This window comes from Salvelinus sp. IW2-2015, linkage group LG18 (genome assembly GCF_002910315.2).
Source record: "Salvelinus sp. IW2-2015 linkage group LG18, ASM291031v2, whole genome shotgun sequence".
Taxonomy (NCBI): Eukaryota; Metazoa; Chordata; class Actinopteri; order Salmoniformes; family Salmonidae; genus Salvelinus; species Salvelinus sp. IW2-2015.
In genome coordinates this window covers 34,068,645-34,093,320 of record NC_036858.1, presented here as the reverse complement: position 1 = coordinate 34,093,320, position 24,676 = coordinate 34,068,645, and the positions used below count along the sequence as shown (strand labels likewise).

The window sequence follows — 24,676 nt, the reverse complement described above, 5'->3', positions numbered from 1 at the left end:
AGATAGGAGAACCTTCCAGAAGGACAACCATCTCTGCAGCACTCCACCAATCAGGCCTTTATGGTAGTGGTCAGACGGAAGCCAGTCTTCAGTAAAATGCAAATGACAGCCCGCTTGGAGTTTGCCAAAAGGACTCTGACCATGAGAAACAAGATTCTCTGGTCTGATGAAACCAAGATTGAACTCTTTGGCCTGAATACCAAGCGTCACGTCTGGAGGAAACCTGGCACCATCCCTATGGTGAAGCATGGTGGTGGCAGCATCATGCTATGGGGATGTTATTCAGTGGCAGGGACTGGGAGACTAGTCAGGATTGAGGGAAAGATAAACGGAGCAAAGTACAGAGAGATCCTTGATGAAAACCTGCTCCAGAGTGCTCAACCTCAGACTGGGGCGAAGGTTCACTTTCCAGGACAACGACCCTAAGTACACAGCCAAGACAATGCAGGAGTGGCTTCGGGACAAGTCTCAATGTCCTTGAGTGGCCCAGCCAGAGTCCGGATCTAACATCTCTGGAGAGACCTGAAAATAGCTGTTACAGTGACGCTCCCCATCCAACCTGACAGAGCTTGAGAGGATCTGCAGAGAAGAATGGGTGAAACTCCCCAAATACAGGTGTGCCAAGCTTGTAGCGTCATACCCAAGAAGACTCAAGGCTGTTATCGCTGCCGAAGGTGCTTTAACAAAGTACTGAGTAAAGGGTCTGAATACTTATTTCATTTAAAAAACATTTTAAAAACTTATTTTGAATTCTCATGTGGTATTGTCTGTAGATTAATTAGGGGGGAAAAACTGTTAAATACATTTTAGAGTAAGGCTGTAACGTAACACAATGTGGAAAAAGTAAAGTGGTCTGAATACTTTCTGAATGCACTGTATAGTGTAAGTTCAGGAGTAAGCTTAACAAGTCACATAATAAGTTACATGGACACTCACTGTGTACTATGATAGTGTTAAAAATAATTGTTTTAAATAACTAATAACTACTTTCTGTAAGGTCCCTCAGTTGAACAGTGAATTTCAAACACTGATTCAACCAGAAAGACCAGGGCGGTTTTCCAAATGCCTCGCAAAGAAGGGGACCTATTTGTAGATTAAGAAAAAAAGCCGACATTGAATATCCCTTTGAGCATGGTGAAGTTATTAATTACACTTTGGATGGTGTATTAATACATCCAGTCACTACAAAAATACAGGCGTCCTTCCTAACTCAGTTGCTGGAGAGGAAGTAAACCACTCAGGGATTTCACCATGAGGCCAATGGTGACTTTAAAACAGTTAGTGTTTAATGGCTGTGATAGGAGAAAACTGAGGTTGGATCAACAGCATCATTACTCCACAATACTAACCTAAATGACAGAGTGAAAAGAAGGAAGCCTGTACAGAAAAAAAAATATTCCAAAACATGCATCCTGTTTTTGTAACAAGGCACTAAAGTAATTCTGCAAAAAATGTGACAAAGAAATTAACTTTTTGTCCTGGAATACAACGTGTTATGTTTGAGGCAAATCCAATACAACACATTACTGAATACCACTCCATATTTTCAACTATGGTGGTGGCTGCATTATGTTATGGGATGCTTGTAATCGTTGACTGGGGAGTTTTTCAGAATAAAAAAATGAAATGGAGCTAAGCACAGGCAAAATCCTAGAGGACAGCCCAGTTGTCTGCTTTCCACCAGACACTGGGAGGTGAATACACCTTTTAGCAGGACAATAACCTAAAACGCAAGGCCAAATCTACATTGGAGTTGCTTACTAAGAAGACAGTGAATGTTCCTGAGTGGCCTAGTTACAGTTTTGACTTAAATCTGTTTGAAAATCTTCGGCAAGACCTGAAAATGGTTGTCTAGTAAAGATCAACAACCAATTTGACTTGAAGAATTTTGAAAAGAATAATGGGCAAATGTTGCACAATCCTGTTGTGGAAAGCTCTTAGAGACTTACCCAGAAAGACTCACAGCAGTAATCACTGCCAAAGGTGATTCTGACATGTATTGACTCAAGGGGTTGAATACTTATCTAATCAAGATATATTAGTGTTTTATTTTTCATGTTTTTTATTTTTATTTTTTACAAATGTTATTTTTCTTCCACTTTGACATTGCAGAGTATTTTGTGTAGATCGTTAACAGAAAATGACAATAAAATCCATTTTAATCCCACTTTGTAACACAACAAAATGTGTGAATACTTTCTGAAGGCATTGTACATTAACGTATTCAGCAACACTTAGCGTCTTAATTTCCCTCTGCATTCAGAGGTCAACAAGGCGCCGGTCCACTAATGCAATAACATGATTCTCTACCGACTTCAGCATAGTGGGGAAGCATGCCATATCGCTCCCCCCACCCCCTGTCCCAGAGGCCCGTACATTAGACTTCCAGTCACATCGTCTCACAGACGAGTGGATGAGCCTGCAGAGCGCCAGACTGTATGATCTGCATATAGATGAAGAAGAGCGTCTCCCCCATAAACACACACAGAATTAGCATGGCCAGTAATCCTGCCAGAAATGATCATAAAATCAGCCGGAATAGAGTCGTCTCATTCTCTAAATGTATTACGCCCCGCCCCCCCCTCGCCACCTCAAAAATAAACAGAGCTCAAAACAAAGTCACGGTGTAATTCTCTCTCTTGGAGGCGCATGGATCTCAGACGAGGCTATTTGATGCAGGATTTGTTAAGAAACGTGGTGTCTTTCACAGTAGAGCCCGTTGATATCGCTAAGTCACCATCAGGACGTTCTTTGTGTATTTGTGTCGTCGTTGGGAGTTGTGTGTCATGCACTGCAGCAGCTTGTTATCATATCTCTTACAACACTGTCTACTAGTTGTCGGATATGCAAATAGAAATGAATGACAGCCATCGGGGCGGCAGGTAGCCTAGTGGTTAGGACTAGTAACCGAAAGTTTGCAAGATCGAGTCCCCGAGCTGACAAGGTAAAAATCAGTCGTTCGGCCCCTGAACAAGTCAGTTAACCCACTGTTCCTAGGCCGTCATTGAAAATAAGAATTTGTTCTTAACTGACTTGCCTAGTTAAATAAAGGTCAAATAAATGGTGAAAAGATGAAGGCCTGTTATTACAACTTTCCTTCCCACAACAACGTGCGAGTACGTTGAGGATGCCTATTACGTAGACTCACTCACCCAGCCCCCCCCCCCCTCTTGTCCGCAGCTCATCCATAATAAAGACGTAAGAGCCTTGGGCAGCCGGGCATAATGAGCAGCGGATCTCATTGAGTGCTCAGGAGGAGGCTTAGATTGCCTACTGAAAGTATTATGAATGTTAATCTGTTGGACTCACAGATCATCCAATAATCGAGCTTGCAAGACAACACTCTATTAACGCAGAGKTRRSGKSGGGGGGGGGGGGGGGCCCGTCTCCGTGTGTGTGTGGTAGCCAGTGACATCTCATTCGCCGCAAAGCCCAAGAGTCCACAAAGCACAGGGCTCTCGGACAATGTGTGAGGAGTAGAAACATTACGCTGCACAGCTCATCTCGTCAAGCCACTGAGAAGCTCATCTGGGTTCGGGATGGAAATGCAGGTCCCTCAGACAGATTGCTTCTGTCAGCCTAGTGCCTCATAAGCGTCGGTCTCTCTCTGTGTTTATGGTTATTTTCATGGAGCTTTGGTTAGTTTAACAAGCTTTGTTTAGCAGTTGTCAACTTCTACACCAGCTGTTTTGAATTTACTCTCTGCAAGCCTTTGGGGGATTTAATTAAATTTCATCTAAGATGACAAACAATTTTCCGTTCTTTGTCCCTGCTTGGATATTGACATGCATGTGGTTACACAATACAGATTTTATTTTCAGTGTGGCGTTAATGACATTGAGTCTCCATGTTAGTCTAAACTGTGATATTCAAGTACTGCCCTTGGTAACCTACAGTTTGCAAGGGCTTAAAGCCTTCTGTGCTCTTAATGACCATGTACTCTTATAATCGCCACCGGGCACAGCCAGAAGAGGACTGGCCACCCCTTAGAGCCTGGTTTCTTCCTGGGTTCCAGTCTTTCTAGGGAGTTTTTCCTAGCCTCTGTGCTTCTGCATTGCTTACTCTCTGGGGTTTTAGGATCAGTTTCTTTATAAGCACTTTGTGACAACTGCTGATGTAAAAAGGGCTTTATAACTACATTTAATTTGATTGATTGCTCTAGCTCTACATATAAAAGTGACTCAACTTCAAATATCCGCTGCAAACGGAAACTGCTTTGTTGGTGTGTGGATATCAGGTTTCCTGTCGCCTCACGGTGGCTGATGAATTGATGGTAGAGTTTGAGAAGGCACAGGAACTCAACGTAGAGGGAGGAGAGGACAGGACAATGTATCACATAGCTACATTAATGAATGTATAAGTCTGATAATTGACATCCACCCCCCCCTTCTTTTTTTTAGACTACCCCAGTTTAAAGAGGAGGCCAAAAGTTTTGTGGGCGCCAACATGAAGAAGGTAAAATCAAATTAGGCCTAATGTTGAATGTGCCAGTGATGTTTGGCTATGACTGATTTTCTTGCATCACCCCCTCCCCTTGTCGCCTCCTGGTTCCTGTCATCCCCATGGTGCTGTGAATAATCATTGTACTCTACAGGGATGTCCACCGCAGCAACACCTCTTTTTGCTAGGTCTTTGCTCCCCCACGGCCAAAAAGAAAACTGTCAAAACAATAATATATTGTCTTGACGTGTAGAATTGCAACTGCATACCCAGTATGCCTTTCCCTCCCTCTGCTTCCACCCATTGTCCTTTTCCCAATATCACCGCCATCTCATCAAATGCTGAATTTTTTAAATTTTATTATTATTCTTTTTTATTTGAGTTCCTCTTTACAGAATGCATATTTGCCTGTGTTCCCTCCCACAGATCCCATCCTGTATCCTGGACACACATGATCTTATTTGTACAGAGCAGCCTAAAAACACCAATCAGAGGGGCTTAGAGAGGGTACTTGTTAAAGACACCTTTCGATTGGCTCTCGACTAGTGCATTGAAATAGGCCAGAGTAGCATGGCTTTCTGGAGTGAATGCATGAGGGTGCATTTTAGGGATATTTTAGCATTTTCTTATAACCTGGGTTTAAAGGAATTTCATATTTCCACATCATAAATTATTAACAACTTAAAAAGACATTTCATTATTTGGTGGTTAGATTTTTTTTTTATCCCAATAAACTCAATTCAATTTAATTTAAACGAAAATAAATACAGGTTAATGGTTTCAGGCTGTACGACAAATTACGTTATTTCAGACTGTTCATGTATTCATACCCATTTCTATATACAGTGCATTTGGAAAGAATTCAGACCCCTTCTCTCTATCCACATTTTGTTACGTTGCAGCCTTATTGTAAAATGTGTTAAATGCATTTTTATTTTCCTCATCAATACCCCATAATGACAAAGCGAAAACAGGTGCATGCTATGGGGATGTTTTTCAGCGGAAGGGACTGGGAGACTAGTCAGGATAAAGGGAAAGATGAAGAGAGCAAAGTACAGAGAGATCCTTGATGAAAACCTGCTCCAGAGCACAGAGCATCTCAGACTGGGGTGAAGGTTTACCTTCCAACAGGACAATGACCCTAAGCACACAGCCAAGACAACGAAGGAGTGACTTCGGAATGTCTTTGAAAATCCTTGAGTGGCCCAGCCAGAGCCCGCACTTGAACCCGATTGAACATCTCTGGAGAGACCTGATAATAGCTGTGCAGCAACGCTCCCCATCCAACCTGACAGAGCTTGAGAGGATCTGCAGAGAAGAATGGGAAAAACTCCCCAAATACAGGTGTGCCAAGCTTGTAGCGTCATACCAGAGGAGACTCAAGGCTGTAATCGCTGCCAAAGGTGCTTCAACAAAGTACTGAGTAAAGGGTCTGAATACTTATGTAAATGTGATATTTAAGTTTTTTATTTTTAACAACTTTTCAAAAAAAAATTAAAACCATATTTTGCTTTGCCGTTATGGGGTATTGTGTGTAGATTGATGGGGGGTAGAAAACAATTTAATCAATTTTAGAATCAGGCTGTTATGTAACAATGTGGGAAAAAGTAAAGGGGTCTGAATACTTTCCGAATGCACTGTATGCATCGTGTGGCTTGGATTGGACATTTCCCTGGCATTTCTGATTTAGCCTCATACCACAAACAGTAGAGAAGAACACACGTGACACTTTTATTTCACAATCATACCCCATCAAACCTGGACTCCAAGTGTACAAATACTAATATTGATGGGCACCAGAAATGTCAGCTTGGGGCCTCCCGAGTGGTGCAGCGGTCTAAGGCACTGCATCACAGTGCTAGAGGCGTCACTACAGAGCCGGGTTCAATCCCGGGCTGTATCACAACCGGCCGTGATCAGGAGTCCAATAGGGCGGCGCACAATTGGTCCAGCATCGTCCGGGTTAGGGGAGGGTTTGGCCGGGGGGGCTTTACTTGGCTCATCGCGCTCTAGCGACTCCTTGTGGTGGGCTGGGCACCTGCAGGCTGACACCGGTCATCAGTTGAACAGTGTTTCCTCCGACACATTGGTGCGGCTGGCTTCCGGGTTAAGCGGCCGGGTGTTAAGAAGCGCGGTTTGGCGAGTCGTGTTTTTCCGAGGATGCATGACTCGACCTTCGCCTCCCGTGCCCGTTCGGGAGTTGCAGCAATAAGACAAGATAGAAATTGGGGAGAAAAAGGGGGTCAAAAAAATGTCCGCTTGAGCAGTTACAATGTGAAGTTTGCCGTTCTGTCTGATTGCCTGCTCATTCGTGAAAGTCTCCGTATGGAGCCTGCCTGTGTCCCTCCCCCTAACCCGCTACCCTCTTCCCCAAACAAGCCCATCCCGGTGGGGTTTGCATGGTACTCTGTTTGAACCCCCCCCACACCCCATGCATCACTGAGTTGCTTGTCTGTGTGCTGCTGCTGACATGTCGTCCATCACTAATCACGGGCACCTGCCCCCTTCTCTCCTGAGGCTTACAATATGTTGTGGAAAAACAAACGAGTGCAGGTAAGGAGATGACTGGTGACTCAGTTGGAGAATGACCATCCCTCCTCCTCATCCTCCCTGCCCCTCCTGTCCTCTTATTCTGAACCCACTAACCACCCACTTCTGAAGATTCATACACAATGCTATTAAAAAAATAAATACAATTTGCAAGATGTTTTTAAAAGATGTATTGATGTAGTTAGATTCATTATAAGTGTTGGAGTAACAAAACCATGCCATGACCTTTTTCATTGTGGCTGCTTGAATTTGTTTCTTGTGTTTAATCCTGTGTGACTTTTTGTTGAATTTTCTTATTCCACCTTCGTACAGATATTGTATCTTGCCATTGGGGTGACTGCTATGCAATCTCAGCTGTTAGTAAACAGTGTTGTGTTTTCAGACGTCTGTGTATGACTTTCTGTTTTAAGACTGTGTTATACTGGGGCACTGTCCAAATACTGTATGGAAAAGGATCCTATTGCCTTTAAAAGATTAACCTGATACCATCATCTGTACAATATATGATGATATTACGACACCCTCTAGCCAAGAGCACAGCCAGTGGTTTTGTGTATTTGTGTACTGACTGTGTGTGTTCTACCGGTTTTAGCTGAAGATGCGTGCTGGTGGGATGAGTGAGTCGTCAAAGTGGAAGAAGCAGAAGCGCTCGCCCCATCCCCCCCGTCACATGGTGCGAAGTGCCTCGGGCGGGTTGGAGCAGGCCCCTACCACCACCCTCAGCAACAACAACCTCTCTGGTGAGACTCAATCTTGTAAACTCAGCAAAAAAAGAAACGTCCTGTCAACTGCGTTTATTTTCAGCAAACTTAACGTGTAAATATTTGTATGAACATAACCAGATTCAACAACTGAGACATAAACTGAACAAGTTCCACAGACATGTGACTAACAGATATGGAATAATGTGTCCCTGAACAAAGGGGGGGTCAAAATCAAAAGTAACAGTCAGTATCTGGGGTGGCCACCAGCTGCATTAAGTACTGCAGTGCATCTCCTCCTCATGGACTGCACCAGATTTGCCAGTTCTTGCTGTGAGATGTTACTCCACTCTTTCACCAAGGCACCTACAAGTTCCTGGACATTTCTGGGAGGAATGGCCCTAGCCCACCCTCGGATCCAACAGGTCCCAGACTTGCTCAATGGGATTGAGATCCGGGCTCTTCGCTGGCCATGGCAGAACACTGACATTCCTGTTTTACAGGAAATCACGCACAGAACGAGCAGTATGGCTGGTGGCATTGTCATGCTGGATGGTCATGTCAGGATGTGCCTGCAGGAAGGGTACCACATGTGGGAGGAGGATGTCTTCCCTGTAACGCACAGCGTTGAGATTGCTTGCAACGACAACAAGCTCATTCCGATGATGCTGTGACGCACCGCCCCAGACCATGACAGACCCTCCACCTCCAAATTGATCCCACTCCAGAGTATAGGCCTCGGTGTAACGCTCATTCCTTCGACGATAAACGCGAATTCAACCATCACCCCTGGTGAGACAAAACCGCGACTCGTCAGTGAAGAGCACTTTTTGCCAGTCCTGTCTGGTCCAGCGACGGTGGGTTTGCGCCCATAGGCGACGATGTTGCCGATGATGTCTGGTGAGGACCTGCCTTACAGCAGGCCTACAAGCCCTCAGTCCAGCCTCTCTCAGCGTCTTGCGGACAGTCTGAGCACTGATGGAAGGATTGTGCGTTCCTGGTGTAACTCGGGCAGTTGTTGTTGCCATCCTGTACCTGTCCCGCAGGTGTGATGTTCAGATGTATTGAGCCTTTGCAGGTGTTGTTACACGTGGTCTGCCACTGCGAGGACGATCAGCTGTTTGTCCTGTGTCCCTGTAGCGCTGTCTTAGGCGTCTCACAGTACGGACATTGCGATTTATTTCCCTGGCCACATCTGCAGTCCTCATGCCTCCTTGCAGCATGCCTAAGGCATGTTCACGCAGATGAGCAGGGACCCTGGGAATCTTTCTTTTGGTGTTTTTCAGAGTCAGTAGAAAGGCCTCTTTAGTGCCCTAAGTTTTCATAACTGTGACCTTAATTGCCTACCTTCTGTAAGCTGTTAGTGTCTTAACGACCGTTCCACAGGTGCATGTTCATTAATTGTTTATGATTAATTTAACAAGCATGGGAAAAAGTGTTTAAACCCTTTACAATGAAGATCTGTGAAGTTATTTAGATTTTTACGAATTACCTTTGAAAGGCAGGGCCCTGAAAAAGGGACGCTTCTTTTTTTGCTGAGTTTATGAACATTTTCTTTTCACACATTTTATTGTTTTTTCAGACCGTGTTAGAAACAAGTTCGGGGGGATAGACATAGAAGGTAAACTAAGGAAGGGCACAGACAGTCGACCAATGCTCGAACCCCTAAGTCGACCGCGTTGTAATAACCGGAAGACAGACAATTGATCAAACATTATCAATGCATGCCCCGCCACAACATCAATAACAAATGCCTCTTCGGTAAAGAACAGCTTAGAGAATCATATTTGGTCCAAGGGGGCTTCATTGTATGTCTCTATTAAACTTAAACCTCATAGATATATTAACATTTATACTGTCATGCATTTTAAAGCGGAGAGATGAATAGCATGGATAAGTCTAGGCGATCTTCAACAAAAAATGCTGATGTAGCTAACACAGGTCTGTGTGTTTCTACCAGGTGGTGTCCCATTCATCGAGCAGGATAGTTTGTCTGTCTCAGACAGCGTGGCCTCCTCCATGTCCATCCCCACAGACAGCGGCCTGGACACCTGCTCCAAGGCCACCTCCAGAGAGGACCTGACAGACCTGGACCAGAGCAGCTCTGCCGCCACCACCCCTTCCACAGAGCCTGGACGCCTGTACACTCAGGTGGGGGGGGGCACTGGAATCAGCTATGTTATCGGTCACTTTTTGCATATTCCTAGTCTTTGTTCATGCTCATTAATGTTCATACGCTGATTTTTCTGTTTCCCCTGCCAGTCTGAGGGTAGGCAGGTGGAGCATGCCCAGTCAACCTCGGTGGAGTCCATCCCTGAGGTCCTGGAGGACGGAGAATCTGTGACGGAGCATTCGGACTCAGCCTCATTACATGACATGGACTATGTCAACCCCCGAGGAGTCCGCTTCACACCACAGCAAACACAGAGAGACGGTGAGGATGGTGAGCCATCCCACCACCTCCAGCATTGTTTGGATTTCACCCTGTTCCACTTCGCATTTCACCTTGTGTGTCTCCTTATGTCTCTCCTCATGTCTCAACACGTCTCAACCCATGTCTCACAACTTGTCTCTGCGTGTCTCCTTTTATATCCCGTGTCTCACCCCACCCTGACGTCTCACCCAAATGATGGCTTTGAATCCTCTCCTAACTGTCATGTTGTCATTTCCTAACCTCCCAGGTACGGCTCTCATCCCCTACTCCCTGCCCTGTCTGCGGGAGATCTTCCGCTTCCTCATCTCACTGACCAACCCCCATGACCGCCACAACACGGACGCCATGATGCACATGGGCCTGCAGTTGCTGACCGTGGCTCTGGAGGCGGCTCACATCGCCCCCTACCAGTCACTGCTGGGCCTGGTCAAAGACGAGCTCTGCAGACACCTCTTCCAGGTACTGTACGCCACAGGTTTGTTCAGGAGGGGAACCTTCTATTGCATCTGTTCAACACAATACAACGTAACTACCGTGTTGTTTTTTTCTATTTCAGTTGCTAAGTGTGAACCGTATGAACCTGTATGCCGCCTCCATTCGAGGGTGCTTCTTGCTCTTTGAGAGCATGCGAGGACATTTGAAGTTTCAGCTCGAGGTACTTGGGAGTTTATTTTCTTCGCATTTGATATTGTCACACGTGTTCACACACTAATGACTAGTTTGACACCACCACACACAAGCTGAGTCATGGTAAAAAGCAGCAGCTGAACAGAGTGACCAACTTAACCACCTTCTCACGGTCTGCAGATGTATCTGAAGAAGCTGATGGACATCATCACGTCAGAGAACATGAAGATGCCCTATGAGATGAAGGAGATGGCCCTGGAGGCCCTGGTGCAGCTCTCGAGGATCCCCAGCTTCGTCACCGAGCTCTACATCAACCACGACTGTGACTTCTACTGCTCAAACCTGTTTGAAGACCTCACCAAGCTGCTCTCCAAGGTGGGAACTGATGATGCCTGTTCTCTGGCCACTCACACTCACTTGATGATCACTCCGGAGAGCTTAGGGTTTTGTTTACTTTCTAAAAATCTGCATTAGAAGAGTGTCCACTGTCCCGTTCAGTCAAGGCTTAATACTTCATTTGTTTCCTTTTGATGCACACCGTCACATGCTTTTCATTTTCAGGGGAACATTGTTCTCTTTTGTTGAACTATGGTGTATTTGTGTCATGTTGTCTTGCAGAATGCCTTCCCTGTGTCCGGACAGCTCTACACAACCCACCTCCTCTCACTAGAGGCCCTACTCACTGTGATTGACAGCACTGAGGCCCACTGCCAGGCCAAGGTGCTCAACAGCACCACTCAGCAGGACCAATCCGCAGAAATGGTGTTGGCAGAAGGGGAGTGCTCACCCAACGACTGTACAGACACAACCACGGGTACGCCGATTGCTCTCATACACTTGGTATACTTTCAGCTTTGATGGTCTTTGTCCATCATTTACATTGACAATGATTGTATCAGATGTGTATAGAGGGTTATTCATTAATGTTTTTCTGATGTGGTTGTAGAAGCGAGCAGGCAGGTGAACAGTGCCAACGGTCAGAATGTTCCAGAGGCTGACAGTGTGCCCCTACCACCTACCAGCGGACACCTGATGGCAGAGAAGATGAGACTGGGCAGACGAGACCAGGAGGAGACAGAACCAGGTAAGTTTGATTTTACTAACCAGTGGCCAGGTCTCCTCAAGCACTGGGTTAGCATTCAGGTTCATAGACATGAATGAAATTGATTTAAGTGTGAACATTTTATTTTTTATTTTAGCTGAGAAGAAAGAACCAAAAAAGCCACAACGCTTCTCGTCTTGTTTACCTGATTCTCAAGAGCTGTTGGACATCAGAAATAAAAAGAAGGTATGTTTTATGATTTTGTTGTGCATCTGTTTTAAATGACTTATGCGTGGCCGTTAATGATGTTTCCACACGTCCTGTAACTCAGACTTTGACATAAACCATGCATTGACAACAATGGCGTTTGAGTCCGCTTGTGGATCTCAAGTTGTGATTCGACCCGCTTTGTGTCGCTAAGATAAAGTGATCATATTTATATTGTACGAATACAGCTGCTGAACAGCGGCACAGAGCAGTTCAACCAGAAGCCTAAGAAGGGCATCCAGTTCCTGCAGGAGAAGGGTCTCCTCAGCAGCCCCATGGACAACAACGAGGTGGCCCAGTGGCTCCGGGAGAACCCCCGCCTCGACAAGAAGCAGATCGGAGAGTTCATCAGTGACCGCAAATACATGGAGCTACTGGACAGCTTCGTCAGGTAGGAGCCCCAGTCTTCTTCTTATTACCGGGCAGCATGATGTACAACCAGTTGGATCTTCTCCTTCATTGAATTGTACTGAAGCTTGGCTCGGGTTACTAGTGCAGCAATGAATAGTGAAGCAGTGACGTTTATTTAGTTGAACCCTAGGAATTGTCTTTAATCGCTAACAATTATAAAATGCAGTAAACAAATGGATATGTTTAGCTGAGTAAAAAGACCTGACAGGAAACGGAAGAATATACTTCAGAATATCCATATTAGTGAATTATACTCATTCTCACGTGCAGCACGTTCACCTTCCGAGGGCTGCGTATTGACGAGGCGCTGCGTCTGTATCTGGAGGCCTTCAGACTGCCAGGAGAGGCTCCGGTCATCCATAGACTTTTGGAAACCTTCACAGACACCTGGCATGTAAGTCAGCTGCCTTACCCCCCTTGGAAGTCTCTCTTTTTCCTCACACACATGCACAGGGGCACAGGGAGGGACACACTTCTTCCATTACCGCAAGGCAATCGTTGCCACCAACTGTCCCTATCATCATGTAATTACGTCCAGTGGAACTGTGACCCTGATCTGGATCAAGGCCAGGAACATTAGTCACTCAGGTAATTAGGGGAACAGGATAAAGTTGCAACTGCAAGGCTGACATAACAGAGCCGGCCTGTCTATCAAGGGCAGGGGGACAAAACCAGCAGGGCCACTGGCTGCTCCTTAAATAACCGGAGAGAGTCGTCCTCGTGACCTGGAAAATATTTTATTGTAATGTCTTTTCATAGTCTCCCTGTCCATACACAATCGCCTTGAATGAGTTCACAGATATTCTTACTGCACACACACATGTCTCTTTGAGCAGCTGTGACTGCACTTTCAGCAGGACAAATATAAACTCAGCAAAAAAAGAAACGTCCTCGCACTGTCAACTGCGTTTATTTTCAGCGAACTTAACGTGTAAATATTTGTATGAACATAAGATTCAACAACTGAGACATAAACTGAACAAGTTCCACAGACAGGTGACTAACAGAAATGGAATAATGTGTGCCTGAACAAAGGGGGGGTCAAAATCAAAAGTAACAGTCCGTATCTGGTGTGGCCACCAGCTGCATTAAGTACTGCAGTGCATCTCCTCATGGACTGCACCAGATTTGCCAGTTCTTGCTGTGAGATGTTATCACACTCTTCCACCAAGGAAATCACACACAGAACGAGCAGTGGCTGGTGGCATTATCATGCTGGAGGGTCATATCAGGATGAGCCGGCAGGTAGAGTACCACATAAGGGAGGAGGATTCCTTCCCTGTAACGCACAGCATTGAGACTGCCTGCAATGACAACAAGCTCAGTCCGATGATGCTGTGACATACCGCCCCAGACCATGACGGACCCTCCACCTCAATCCTGCTCCAGAGTACAGGCCTCGGTGTAACACTCATTCCTTCGACGATAAACACGAATCTGACCATCATCCCTGGTGAGACAAAACCGTGACTCGTCAGTGAAGAGCACTTTTTGCCAGTCCTGTCTGGTCCGGCGACGGTGGGTTTGTGCCCATAGGCGACGATGTTGCCGGTGATGTCTGGTGAGGACCTGCCTTACAACAGGCCTACAAGCCCTCAGTCCAGCTTCTCTCAGCCTATTGCGTACAGTCTGAGCACTGATGGAGGGATTGTGCGTTCCTGGTGTAACTCGGGCAGTTGTTGTTACCATCCTGTACCTGTCCCGCAGGTGTGATGTTCGGATGTATTAATCCTTTGCAGGTGTTGTTACACGTGGTCTGCCACTGCGAGGACGATCAGCTGTCCGTCCTGTCTCCCTGTAGCTCTGTCTTAGGCGTCTCACGGTACGGACATTGCGATTTATTTCCCTGGCCACATCTGCAGTTCTCTAAGTTTTCATAACTGTGACCTTAATTGCCTACCTTCTGTAAGCTGTTAGTGTCTTAACGACCATTCCACAGGTGCATGTTCATTAATTGTTTATGGTTCATTGAACAAGCATGGGAAACAGTGTTTAAACCCTTCACAATGAAGATCTGTGAAGTTATTTGGACTTTTACGATTTATCTTTGAAAGACAGGGTCCTGAAAAAGGGACGTTTTTTTGTTGTTGCTGAGTTTAGATGTTTTGATATGCCAAGGTTGTTATATTGATGTGTGTATCTGGAACTCAGCTGTTGATGTGACAAATACAATTTGATTTGATTTATACACATGCGCCGCATACAACAGTAGACCTTACCGTAAAATGCTTACTTACAAGCCCTTAACCAACAATGCAGTTTTAACAAAAATGAGTTAAGAAAATATTTACTAAATAAACTTAAGTAAAAAATAATATGTTTTTAAAAGTAACACAAAACTAACAATAATGAGGCTATATACATGGGGTACCAGTACCGAGAGTCTGTGTGCGGGGGTACAGGTTAGTTGAGTTTATTGATGTAATATGCACTTGTAGGTCGGGGTAAAGTGACTAGGCATACATAATAAACAGAGCCGGCCTGTCTGTCGAGGGCAGGGGGACAAAACCAGCAAGGCCACTGGCTGCTCCTTAAATAACCGGAGAGGGTTGCCCTCGTGACCTGGAAAGTATTTCTATGGACAGAGGGTTATATTAGTGTGTCTTTCCCTGTGTGTGTAGAAAGTGAACGGCTCTCCCTTCATGACCAACGACGCAGGCTTCGCCCTGGCCTATGCTGTCATCATGCTCAACATGGACCAACACAACAACAACGTGCGCAAGCAGAACATCCCCATGACCATTGAGGTAAACACACACACACACACACACACACACTATTTATTTCCCATGAAAACTCGCTCACTATTTTTATATTTTAAATATATTTTATTGATATAAATGGACTAAGTTACTATTCCTACCAATTTAATTTTTCTACTACTACAAAACAAAATCTTATCCGATCTTATTTTGTCTTTAGTTGAAATGTTCAGAAATGCACCTATAACCCACATATGTTAGATATGATGTGAATCACCTCTTATGAGCGCTTTGTGCCATGCAGCGATGGGTTTCACAAGAGGCCCTGTTAAGACCCTTTTAGACACCCTACATTTAGTATGTTGTGCTGGTTCTTCCAGACCCTCTGATGGTCTGAAGAAAGCCGACCTCCAGTAACAGCTGTGCCCAGTGGTGGTCTATGGGATTAGGTCATCCTGCTTAGTCAGGGGTGGAAGAAGTGAGGAGGGAGAGAGGACGTGACGGGAGGGGTGGGAGAAGTGAGGGGGGTGGGCGAGGATGGGGGGGAGGACGGGAGGAGCAGTCCTGGCTCCCTCTCTCTGTGTGAGTGACAGCGCCTGAAGACTAAACACAAGTCCCATGGGCAGGGTTCTAAAGAGGCCTATGGTGGGCCATTCTCCCACACAAGACATACCCGATCCTCGGTTGCCATTTGCAATTGTGACCTTCGATAAGAAATTTTAGAGGGCAATGAAATTCCCACTGTTCAGTTTACTGACTCTCAGCACAGTATATAACAACACCGTAATTACGGATGAAAGTTCTTACGATGTGACCTATCCAATTGTCATACAAATGCCATGATACGATATTCTGTGAGGCTCATGGCAATAGTCGAAGATGCTATTGCTCTGAATTATACTCAGCTAGTGCATAGTGCAACATTGTAGCTCTTCAACAAACATGTCGGTGTGGAAACAGCTCTGCTGTCTCTGGCTGTCAGTCCCATGATTACTTGGCAGGCATCACGGCCAGCTGCTTTGTGTCTGTGGAGGCTATTGTTACCGTCGTCTGCTCCACGCCGACCCTGAGCCCTCACTGTGTTTATTTCTCTGTCTGTCCATCCCGCTGCAAAGCATCTCGAGTTTCCCCTCTGGTTTACCTGCCATTAGCCAAAGCACGCAGCCAACCAGGAGCCTTGATTCGATCAGTCAACACACGGTGGATGTGTTTATTTGCTGTGGCTCTTGGCCTCGATCCTGTTTGACTAACACTACACCTAACCGTATTAAGTGACACATACGTTGGTAAAGCTTGGACCCCTACCCCCTTAATTATTGGATGCTCAATTAGCAAGAGCATTGCATGCCAAAGCATTGGATACCAGAGCCAGGCTAGCTGGCAGAGCTCCACAATGATTGGTGTGATGAGGGTGCCCTGATTCCCATATTATCAGTGTTAACTGTCTTTCTTTTTTCCCCCTTCATGTAGCAATTCAAGAAGAATCTGAAGGGTGTGAATGGAAATACAGACTTTGATCAGGATATGCTGGAGGACATCTACAATGCAATCAAGTAAGCCATAGTCTTTTGTAGATCTTATATAGAAATGTTTGTGACGTACACACACACACAAGATGAAGAAAATCAATCTTATTTCAAGAGGATGTACTTATTTGTTTCAGCGTTGGCACTTTGACAGTAAGTTATGTCTGGGTTTTTTCCCCATGTCAAACGACCCACCCTAGATGATCAAAGTTGCCTTAGCAATCATGGTATTCTCTGTCGTGTAGGAATGAAGAGATAGTGATGCCAGACGAGCAGTCTGGCCTGGTGAAGGAGAACTATGTATGGAACGTGCTGCTCCACCGGGGGGCCACCTCCGAGGGGGTCTTCCTCCATGTGCCCGCCGGCAGCTACGACCACGACCTGTTCACCATGACCTGGGGTCCCACCATCGCAGCCCTCTCCTACGTCTTCGACAAGAGCCTGGACGACACAATCATCCAGAAGGCCATTGCTGGCTTTAGGTACACTAGGCCTGCTCAGATGTGACCGACCGGCTCGATTCAATGTAAAAAAAAAAATGTTTTTTACATTGAATAAAAGTAGAGACTCAGAGATAGAAAATGGTATATCATACATTACAGTTGGGAAAGTACAATGGGAAAGTAATTCTGATTTAAAAGTTGATACATTTGTAATCTCATTTTTGAGAAAATGACCCTTTAATGTTTTGTTACCTACTGGAAGAGCTCTTCTTTGTCTACACCCATTCAGCGTCGTTCACACCCTTTTAAGCTTTAGCCCCACCCATCTCTTTAAGGATTCACATGTGAGTCTATGTACTAAACAACCAAAGATTTCTAGACTAAAGGCTGGTTTATACTACGGGTGTGTTCGTAAATTTAATCTGGAGTGCCAGAGTGTGCTCTGGGCGTTCATAAACTCAGAGCGTTGCCAGATTGGCCATTTGTAAATTCAGAGCGTTTCGCTCTCGGAGCTTCAGAGCGCACACCGGACGCTCTGGCCGAAAAGTACGGTTGATCCAAGCTTTCTGACCTGACAGCAGTCAAGCACCCAAGCTAACTTGTTAAAGTTGGCTAGCTGCTTCCTGACACAAATGAGAGAACAGCTCACTCTGACCATTTTACTTGCCCTAGCAGAGCTGGTTAGGCTGTTTTTATGTTATCCAGAGTAGAGGTCGACCGATTAATCGGAATGGCCGATTAATCAGGGACGATTTCAAGTTTTCATAACAATCGGAAATCGGTATTTTTGGACGCCGATTTTGCCGATTTTTTTATGTATATTTTTTTACAACTTTATTTAACGAGGCAAGTCAGTTAAGAACACATTCTTATTTTCAATGACGGCCTAGGACCGGTGGGTTAACTGCCTTGTTCAGGGGCAGAACGACAGATTTTTACCTTGTCAGCTTAGGGATTCAATCTTGCAACCTTACGGTTAACTAGTCCAACGCTCTAAACACCTGCCTCACGAGGAGCCTGCCTGTTACGTGAATGCAGTAAGAAGCCAAGGTAAGTTGCTAGCTAGCTTTAAACTTATCTTATAAAAAACTATCAATCAATCATAATCACTAGTTATAACTACACATGGTTGATGATATTACTAGTTTATCTAGCGTGTCCTGCGTTGCATATAATCGATGCGGTGCGCATTCGCGAAAAAGGACTGTCGTTGCTCCAACGTGTACCTAAAGATAAACATCAATGCCTTTCTTAAAATCAATACACAGAAGTATATATTTTTAAACCTGCATATTTAGCGAAAAGAAAGGTTAGCAGGCAATATTAACCAGGTGAAATTGTGTCACTTCTCTTGCGTTCATTGCACGCAGAGTCAGGGTATATGCAACAGTTTGAGCCGCCTGGCTCATTGCGAACTAATTTGCCAGACTTTTATGTAATTATGACATAACATTGAAGGTTGTGCAATGTAACAGCAATATTTAGACTTAGGGATGCCATCCGTTAGATAAAATACGGAACGGTTCCGTATTTCACTGAAAGAATAAACATTTTGTTTTCGAAATTATAGTTTCCGGATTCGACCATATTAATGACCGTAGGCTCGTATTTCTGTGTGTTATTATGTTATAATTAAGTCTATGATTTGATAGAGCAGTCTGACTGAGCGATAGTAGGCACCAGCAGGCTCGTAAGCATTCATTCAAACAGCACTTTCATGCGTTTTGCCAGCAACTCTTCCATTGCGCTGTTTATGACTTCAAGCCTATCAACTCCCGAGATTAGGCTGGTGTAACCGATGTGAAATGGCTAGCTAGTTAGCTGGGTGCGCGCTAATAGCGTTTCAAACGTCACTCGCTCTGAGACTTGGAGTAGTTGTTCCCCTTGCTCTGCATGGGTAACGCTGCTTCGAGGATGGCTGTTGTCGATGTGTTCCTGGTTCGAGCCCAGGTAGCGGCGAGGAGAGGGATGGAAGCTATACTGTTACACTGGCAATACTAAAGTGCCTATAAGAACATCCAATAGTCAAAGGTATATGAAATACAAATGGTATAGAGATAAATAGTCCTATAATTCCTATAATAACTACAACCTAAAACTTCTTACCTTGGAATATTGAAGACTCATGTTAAAAGGAACCACCAGCTTTCATATGTTCTCATGTTCTGAGAAAGGAACTTAAACGTTAGCTTTTTTACATGGCACATATTGCACNTACAACCTAAAACTTCTTACCTGGGAATATTGAAGACTCATGTTAAAAGGAACCACCAGCTTTCATATGTTCTCATGTTCTGAGCAAGGAACTTAAACGTTAGCTTTCTTACATGGCACATATTGCACTTTTACTTTCTTCTCCAACACTTTGTTTTTGCATTATTTAAACCAAATTGAACATGTTTCATTATTTATTTGAGGCTAAATAGATGTTATTGATGTATTATATTAAGTTAAAATAAAAGTGTTCATTCAGTATTGTTGTAATTGTCATTATTACAAATACATTTTAAAAATCGGCCGATTAATCGGTATTGGCTTTTTTTGGTCCTCCAATAATCGGTATCGGTATCGGCGTTGAAAATCATAATCGGTCGACGTCTAATCCAGAGTAGAGGTCGACCGATAATGATTTTTCAACACCAATACCGATTATTGGAGGACCAAGAAAAGCCGATACCGATGAATCGGACGATTTTTATATTATATATATATTTGTAATAATAATAATGACAATTACAACAATACTGAATGAACACTTTTATTTTAACAATGTAATACGTAAATAAAATCCATTTAGTCTCAAATAAATAGCTAGCCAGCTAGCTAACAGTACACTTTAACTTGAAATGAAAACGATTTTCTGACAAAATTAGAAACGTGTAATATCTGAAAATGTAGCTAGCTAGACTCTCTTACCCGTATACATGGATGGACGCTTCTCCCTCTGTCACGGACGCAATGGTTGCCCTTAGTTTGAAGATGTAACAGCCTTTTGTGTGTTCCCTTTTCGACTCCGTCTGCATATTTGCAATCAAATGGCAACATTTTCTCCATCTCGTTAGCGATCATACTCTATTTCCACTGATTTCAAAACTTTTCTGTGGCTAAACCAACTAGGCTCGTAATTTAACAATTTTATTCGTATTTACAGATGGCCTACAAGTTTGTTATTAAGGCAAATGAAAGTTCACATGTTTCAGAAGGCATTTCTGCCAAAAAACTCACTTTGATTAAAAAAAAGTTTGTTCAAATGGCTCTCCTGTGAAGTAGTGACGCACGACATACGCCTAGTTTCCTGAAACGAGTCACAGATGGTTCTGGGCCCAGCGATGTGGCTCTGAGGAGATGCTGAAGAAGGGTCCCTTGGGGAAAGCAGCGAATGAGAGCGAGGCTTGATGATCTGTTTCTCTCTCTCCTTTTAGGAAATGTGCCATGATATCAGCTCATTATGGATTCAGTGACGTTTTTGATAATTTGATCATCTCCCTCTGCAAGTTTACAACACTCAGCAGTGAGGTAAGTGCTTAATTTCAAATGTGGGAACCTTCGCATTTCAACTAGTGCACTAGAGTATTCTAACGTTTTCCACTGGATGATTTCAATACAGTCGGTGGAGAACCTGCCCACAGTGTTTGGGAGTAACGGGAAGGCACAGATAGCGGTGAAAACAATGTTCCACCTGGCCCACCGGCACGGTGACATCCTGAGGGAGGGCTGGAAGAACATCATGGACTCCATGCTGCAGCTGTTCAGAGCCGAGCTGCTGCCCAAGGCCATGCTGGAGGTCAGAACTGTTTCGTTATTACTGACAATGGTCAGGGACAGGAGATTTACCTGACCTTGTTGTGACGTAACCAGAAAGGGTGAGCATTTTTTTTCCTGGTCAGGTTACATGGTCAGAAAAAACGAATGGCCTCAATCATGTTTATGAGTACCTTTGGAAAATTCAAACCTTCCATTCATTTTGCTGGATGAAATGGTTCTCTGTTTGAATTTGGAAGACTGCGGACTCTTCTGTAAGACATTATGAATGTTCTACTGCCACCTACTGATATTAAACTAGACATGACTTCCTTCTTGAATGTCTGTGGCGTTTGTGTGCTTATGTCCATTCAGGTGGAGGATTTTGTGGAGCCAAATGGAACGATTTCCCTTCAAAGAGAAGAGACGCCGTCAAATCGGTAAAAGTCACCTTAGAATCATGTCACATCATCTGTTTCGCTCAAATACCAGGCTGAGCTCTTTCACTTAAAAAAAACCTAGAGCTTTTCTGACATTTAAATCCAGTTCCATGTTGTAAAATGGGTGGCTATCATTAAACATTACATGTTTTTTTAACGTGTTTGACATCTCTATGTCTTCCTCCCTTTCTCCCAGGGGTGAGTCTGCGGTGCTGAGCTTTGTGAACTGGCTGACACTAAGTGGAGCGGAGCAGTCTGGTCAACGTGGGCCCTCTACTGAGAACCAGGAGGCCAAGCAGGCAGCCATGCTCTGTATCAAGGTACCAGAACTACAACACCCATCACCCCTTAGCCCACTGCTTTCTCTCTATCACACTCATCCAAATTGCCTCTGTTGATAAGTTCATATAGTGCATTTAATTGTTTTATTAATAAAACATTTTGGGGGGGTTGTCACTCCCCCTCCAGCAATGTGACCCAGAGAAGCTGATCACAGAGAGTAAATTCCTGCAGCTGGAGTCTCTACAGGAGCTGATGAAGGTAATCATAACATTACAGGCAAATATTGTCTATGTATTGTCTGAATATTAATTACTAAAATGCAGGGAGTATAAAACGTTCAAGTATTGTTTTCTAAGAACTGTTTCTTGTGGACAGGCCCTGATCTCAGTCACACCTGATGAGGAGACGTATGATGAGGAGGATGCTGCGTTCTGCCTGGAGATGCTGCTACGCATAGTCATGGAGAACAGGTACAGCCAGAGGGAAGAAAGGGTAGAATGTTTGCTTTGAGTCAGGGCCAGTGTGTTTTGTCCCACATCTGTCCATTAGGAATGACATCAGTCAAATCAGCTGTTTCAACATCAGGCTTTGTTATGCTATCGAGTCCTTATCATTTGTGTGTTTCTCTCTCTCTCTGTGTGTGTGTGTGTGTGTGTGTGTGTGTGTGTGTGTGTGTGTGTGTGTGTGTGTGTGTGTGTGTGTGTGTGTGTGTGTGTGTGTGTGTGTGTTTAGGGACCGTGTGTCGTGTGTATGGCAGACGGTGCGGGATCACCTGTGCCACCTGTGTGTCCAGGCTACAGAGAGCTGCTTCCTGGTGGAGAGGGCCGTGGTGGGCCTCATCAGACTGGCCATCCGCCTGCTGCGCAGAGAGGACATCAGCTCCCAGGTACACGCACACGAAAGGGGAAACCAAACTATCTAGGAGTGCATCGTTGCATTAACACAGAAATGATGCAGTGATAGCACTGAGTGATTGGATGATTGGACTGTTGATCCAATGAGTCTTACATCTGATGGACACACACACACAGCTTTGTTAGGTCAATGTCCTTTAACCATAGCAATTGGTCTTATCTGGCCTAGTCTTTAAAGCAATTAAAAAGGAGGCTTCAATTTGTTGTATAACAAGTCACAAAGGATGTTTCCTGTGATAGTTGTTTGCTGGTGTCAGATGTTTCTCTCAATTGTTGTATTTGCTCGGGCATCAAGGCACACAATGAACTACCTTACAGTCTGTGTTGATCAGTGGGACAATTTGATTATCCAGGTTTTAACTGGTCTAATCTTTTTTTCCAAGAGGGACTTGATGCCCTGGCCTGTAACCTCAATAGTGTTTATTATGTGACATTCCTATTGACCTTGAACTGCTATATCATTACAGCTTCTCTTGATTGCTTGAATACTTTTCTCAGCAATATAAAAAAAGAAAAATGGAATGTGGTCTACTTTACAACCCATGGAAAACCAAATAACTCACCAGAAAACACTTTCATGTCTAGTTATGGACTAATTATGCAAAGGTAGTTTACAGGTTGGTGGTACAAATATAATATTATGTGAGTCATTGTTATTTAACGTGAAAAAAAGACAACACGATTCAAATACAAATGTTGTCACTTGCTTCGTAAACGGCAGGTGTAGACTAACTGTGAAATGCTTACCTATGGGCCCTTCCCAACAATGCAGAAAACAATATAAATAAATAATAATAGGGGGGAGAGAAAAAATAGTAACACAAGGAATAAATACACAATGAGCAATGATAGCATGGCTATATACTGTACGAGTCAAAAGTTGGACACCTACTCATTCAAGGGTTTTTGTTTATTTGTACTATTTTCTACATTGTAGAATAATAGTGAAGACATCAAAACTATGAAATAACACATATGGAATCATGTAGTGTTAAACACTTCAAAGTAGCCACCCTTTGCCTTGATGACAGCTTTGCACACTTTTGGCATTCTCTCAACCACCTTCATGAGTTAGTCACCTGGAATGCTTTTCAATTAACAGTTGTGCCTTGTTAAAAGTTAATTTGTGGAATTTGTGGAATTTCTTTCCTTAATGCGTTTGAGCCAATCAGTTGTGTTGTGACAAGATAGGGTTGGTATACAGAAGATATTTGGTAAAATACCAAGTCCATATTATGGCAAGAACAGCTCATATTAACAAAGAGAAACGACAGTCCATCATTACTTTAAGACATGAAGGTCAGTCAATCTGAAAATTGTCAAGAACTTTGGAAGTTTCTTCAAGTGCAGTCGCAAAAACCATCAATCGCTATGATGAAACTGGCTCTTATGTGGACTAACACAGGAAAGGAAAACCCAGAGTTACCTCTGCTGCAGAGGATAAGTTCATTAGTTAACTGCACCTCAGAAATTGCAACCCAAATAAATGCTTCACAGAGTTCAGGTAAAAGACACATCACAACATCAACTGTTCAGAGGAGACTGTGTGAATCAGGCCTTCATGGTCAAATTGCTGCAAAGAAACCACTACTAAATGACACCAATAAGAAGAGGAGACTTGCTTGGGCCAAGAAACATGAGCAATGGACATTAGACCGGTGGAAATCTATCCTTTGGTCTGATGTGTCCAAATTTGAGATTTTTGGTTCCAACCGCTGTGTCTTTCTGAGACGCAGAGTAGTTGAACGGATGATCTCTGCATGTGTGGTTCCCACAGTGAAGCATGGAGGAGGTGTGATGGTGCTTTGCTGGTGACACTGTCTGTGACTTATTTAGAATTCAAGGCACACTTAATCAGCATGGCTACCACAGTATTCTGCGGCGATATGCCGTCCCATCTGGTTTGCGCTTAGTGGGACTATCATTTGTTTTTCAACATACAATGACCCAACACCTCCAGGCTGTTTAAGGACTATTTGACCAAGAAGGAAAGTGATGGAGTGCTGCATCAGATGACCTGGCCTCCACAATCACCCGACCTCAACCCAATTGAGATGGTTTGGGATGAGTTGGACGGCAGAGTGAAGGAAAAGCAGCCAACAATTGCTCAGCATATGTGAGAACTCCTTCAAGACTGTTGGAAAAGCAATGCAGGT

General features: G+C 44.2%; 1 protein-coding gene across 5 annotated transcripts in view; it reads left to right on the top strand.

Moving 5' to 3' along the window:
- The window catches only part of LOC111978387 (Golgi-specific brefeldin A-resistance guanine nucleotide exchange factor 1), a 110,951-nt gene that overhangs the window by 72,006 nt on the left and 14,269 nt on the right, over nt 1-24,676 (top strand). For 3 of the 5 annotated variants that reach the window (XM_070448486.1, XM_070448483.1, XM_070448484.1), the window contains exons 8-29: nt 4,401-4,455; nt 7,583-7,730; nt 9,652-9,842; nt 9,954-10,134; nt 10,373-10,584; nt 10,682-10,780; nt 10,933-11,127; nt 11,371-11,566; nt 11,699-11,836; nt 11,952-12,040; nt 12,250-12,452; nt 12,743-12,866; nt 15,094-15,219; nt 16,645-16,727; nt 16,946-17,182; nt 20,566-20,659; nt 20,751-20,927; nt 21,260-21,324; nt 21,521-21,644; nt 21,793-21,864; nt 21,982-22,076; nt 22,339-22,492. In XM_070448486.1, the coding sequence (XP_070304587.1) occupies nt 4,401-4,455; nt 7,583-7,730; nt 9,652-9,842; nt 9,954-10,134; nt 10,373-10,584; nt 10,682-10,780; nt 10,933-11,127; nt 11,371-11,566; nt 11,699-11,836; nt 11,952-12,040; nt 12,250-12,452; nt 12,743-12,866; nt 15,094-15,219; nt 16,645-16,727; nt 16,946-17,182; nt 20,566-20,659; nt 20,751-20,927; nt 21,260-21,324; nt 21,521-21,644; nt 21,793-21,864; nt 21,982-22,076; nt 22,339-22,492 (3,058 nt within the window). The remainder of the gene's footprint in view (nt 1-4,400; nt 4,456-7,582; nt 7,731-9,651; nt 9,843-9,953; nt 10,135-10,372; nt 10,585-10,681; nt 10,781-10,932; nt 11,128-11,370; nt 11,567-11,698; nt 11,837-11,951; nt 12,041-12,249; nt 12,453-12,742; nt 12,867-15,093; nt 15,220-16,644; nt 16,728-16,945; nt 17,183-20,565; nt 20,660-20,750; nt 20,928-21,259; nt 21,325-21,520; nt 21,645-21,792; nt 21,865-21,981; nt 22,077-22,338; nt 22,493-24,676) is intronic. The other 2 variants (XM_024008417.2, XM_070448485.1) reach the window with 1 other exon arrangement.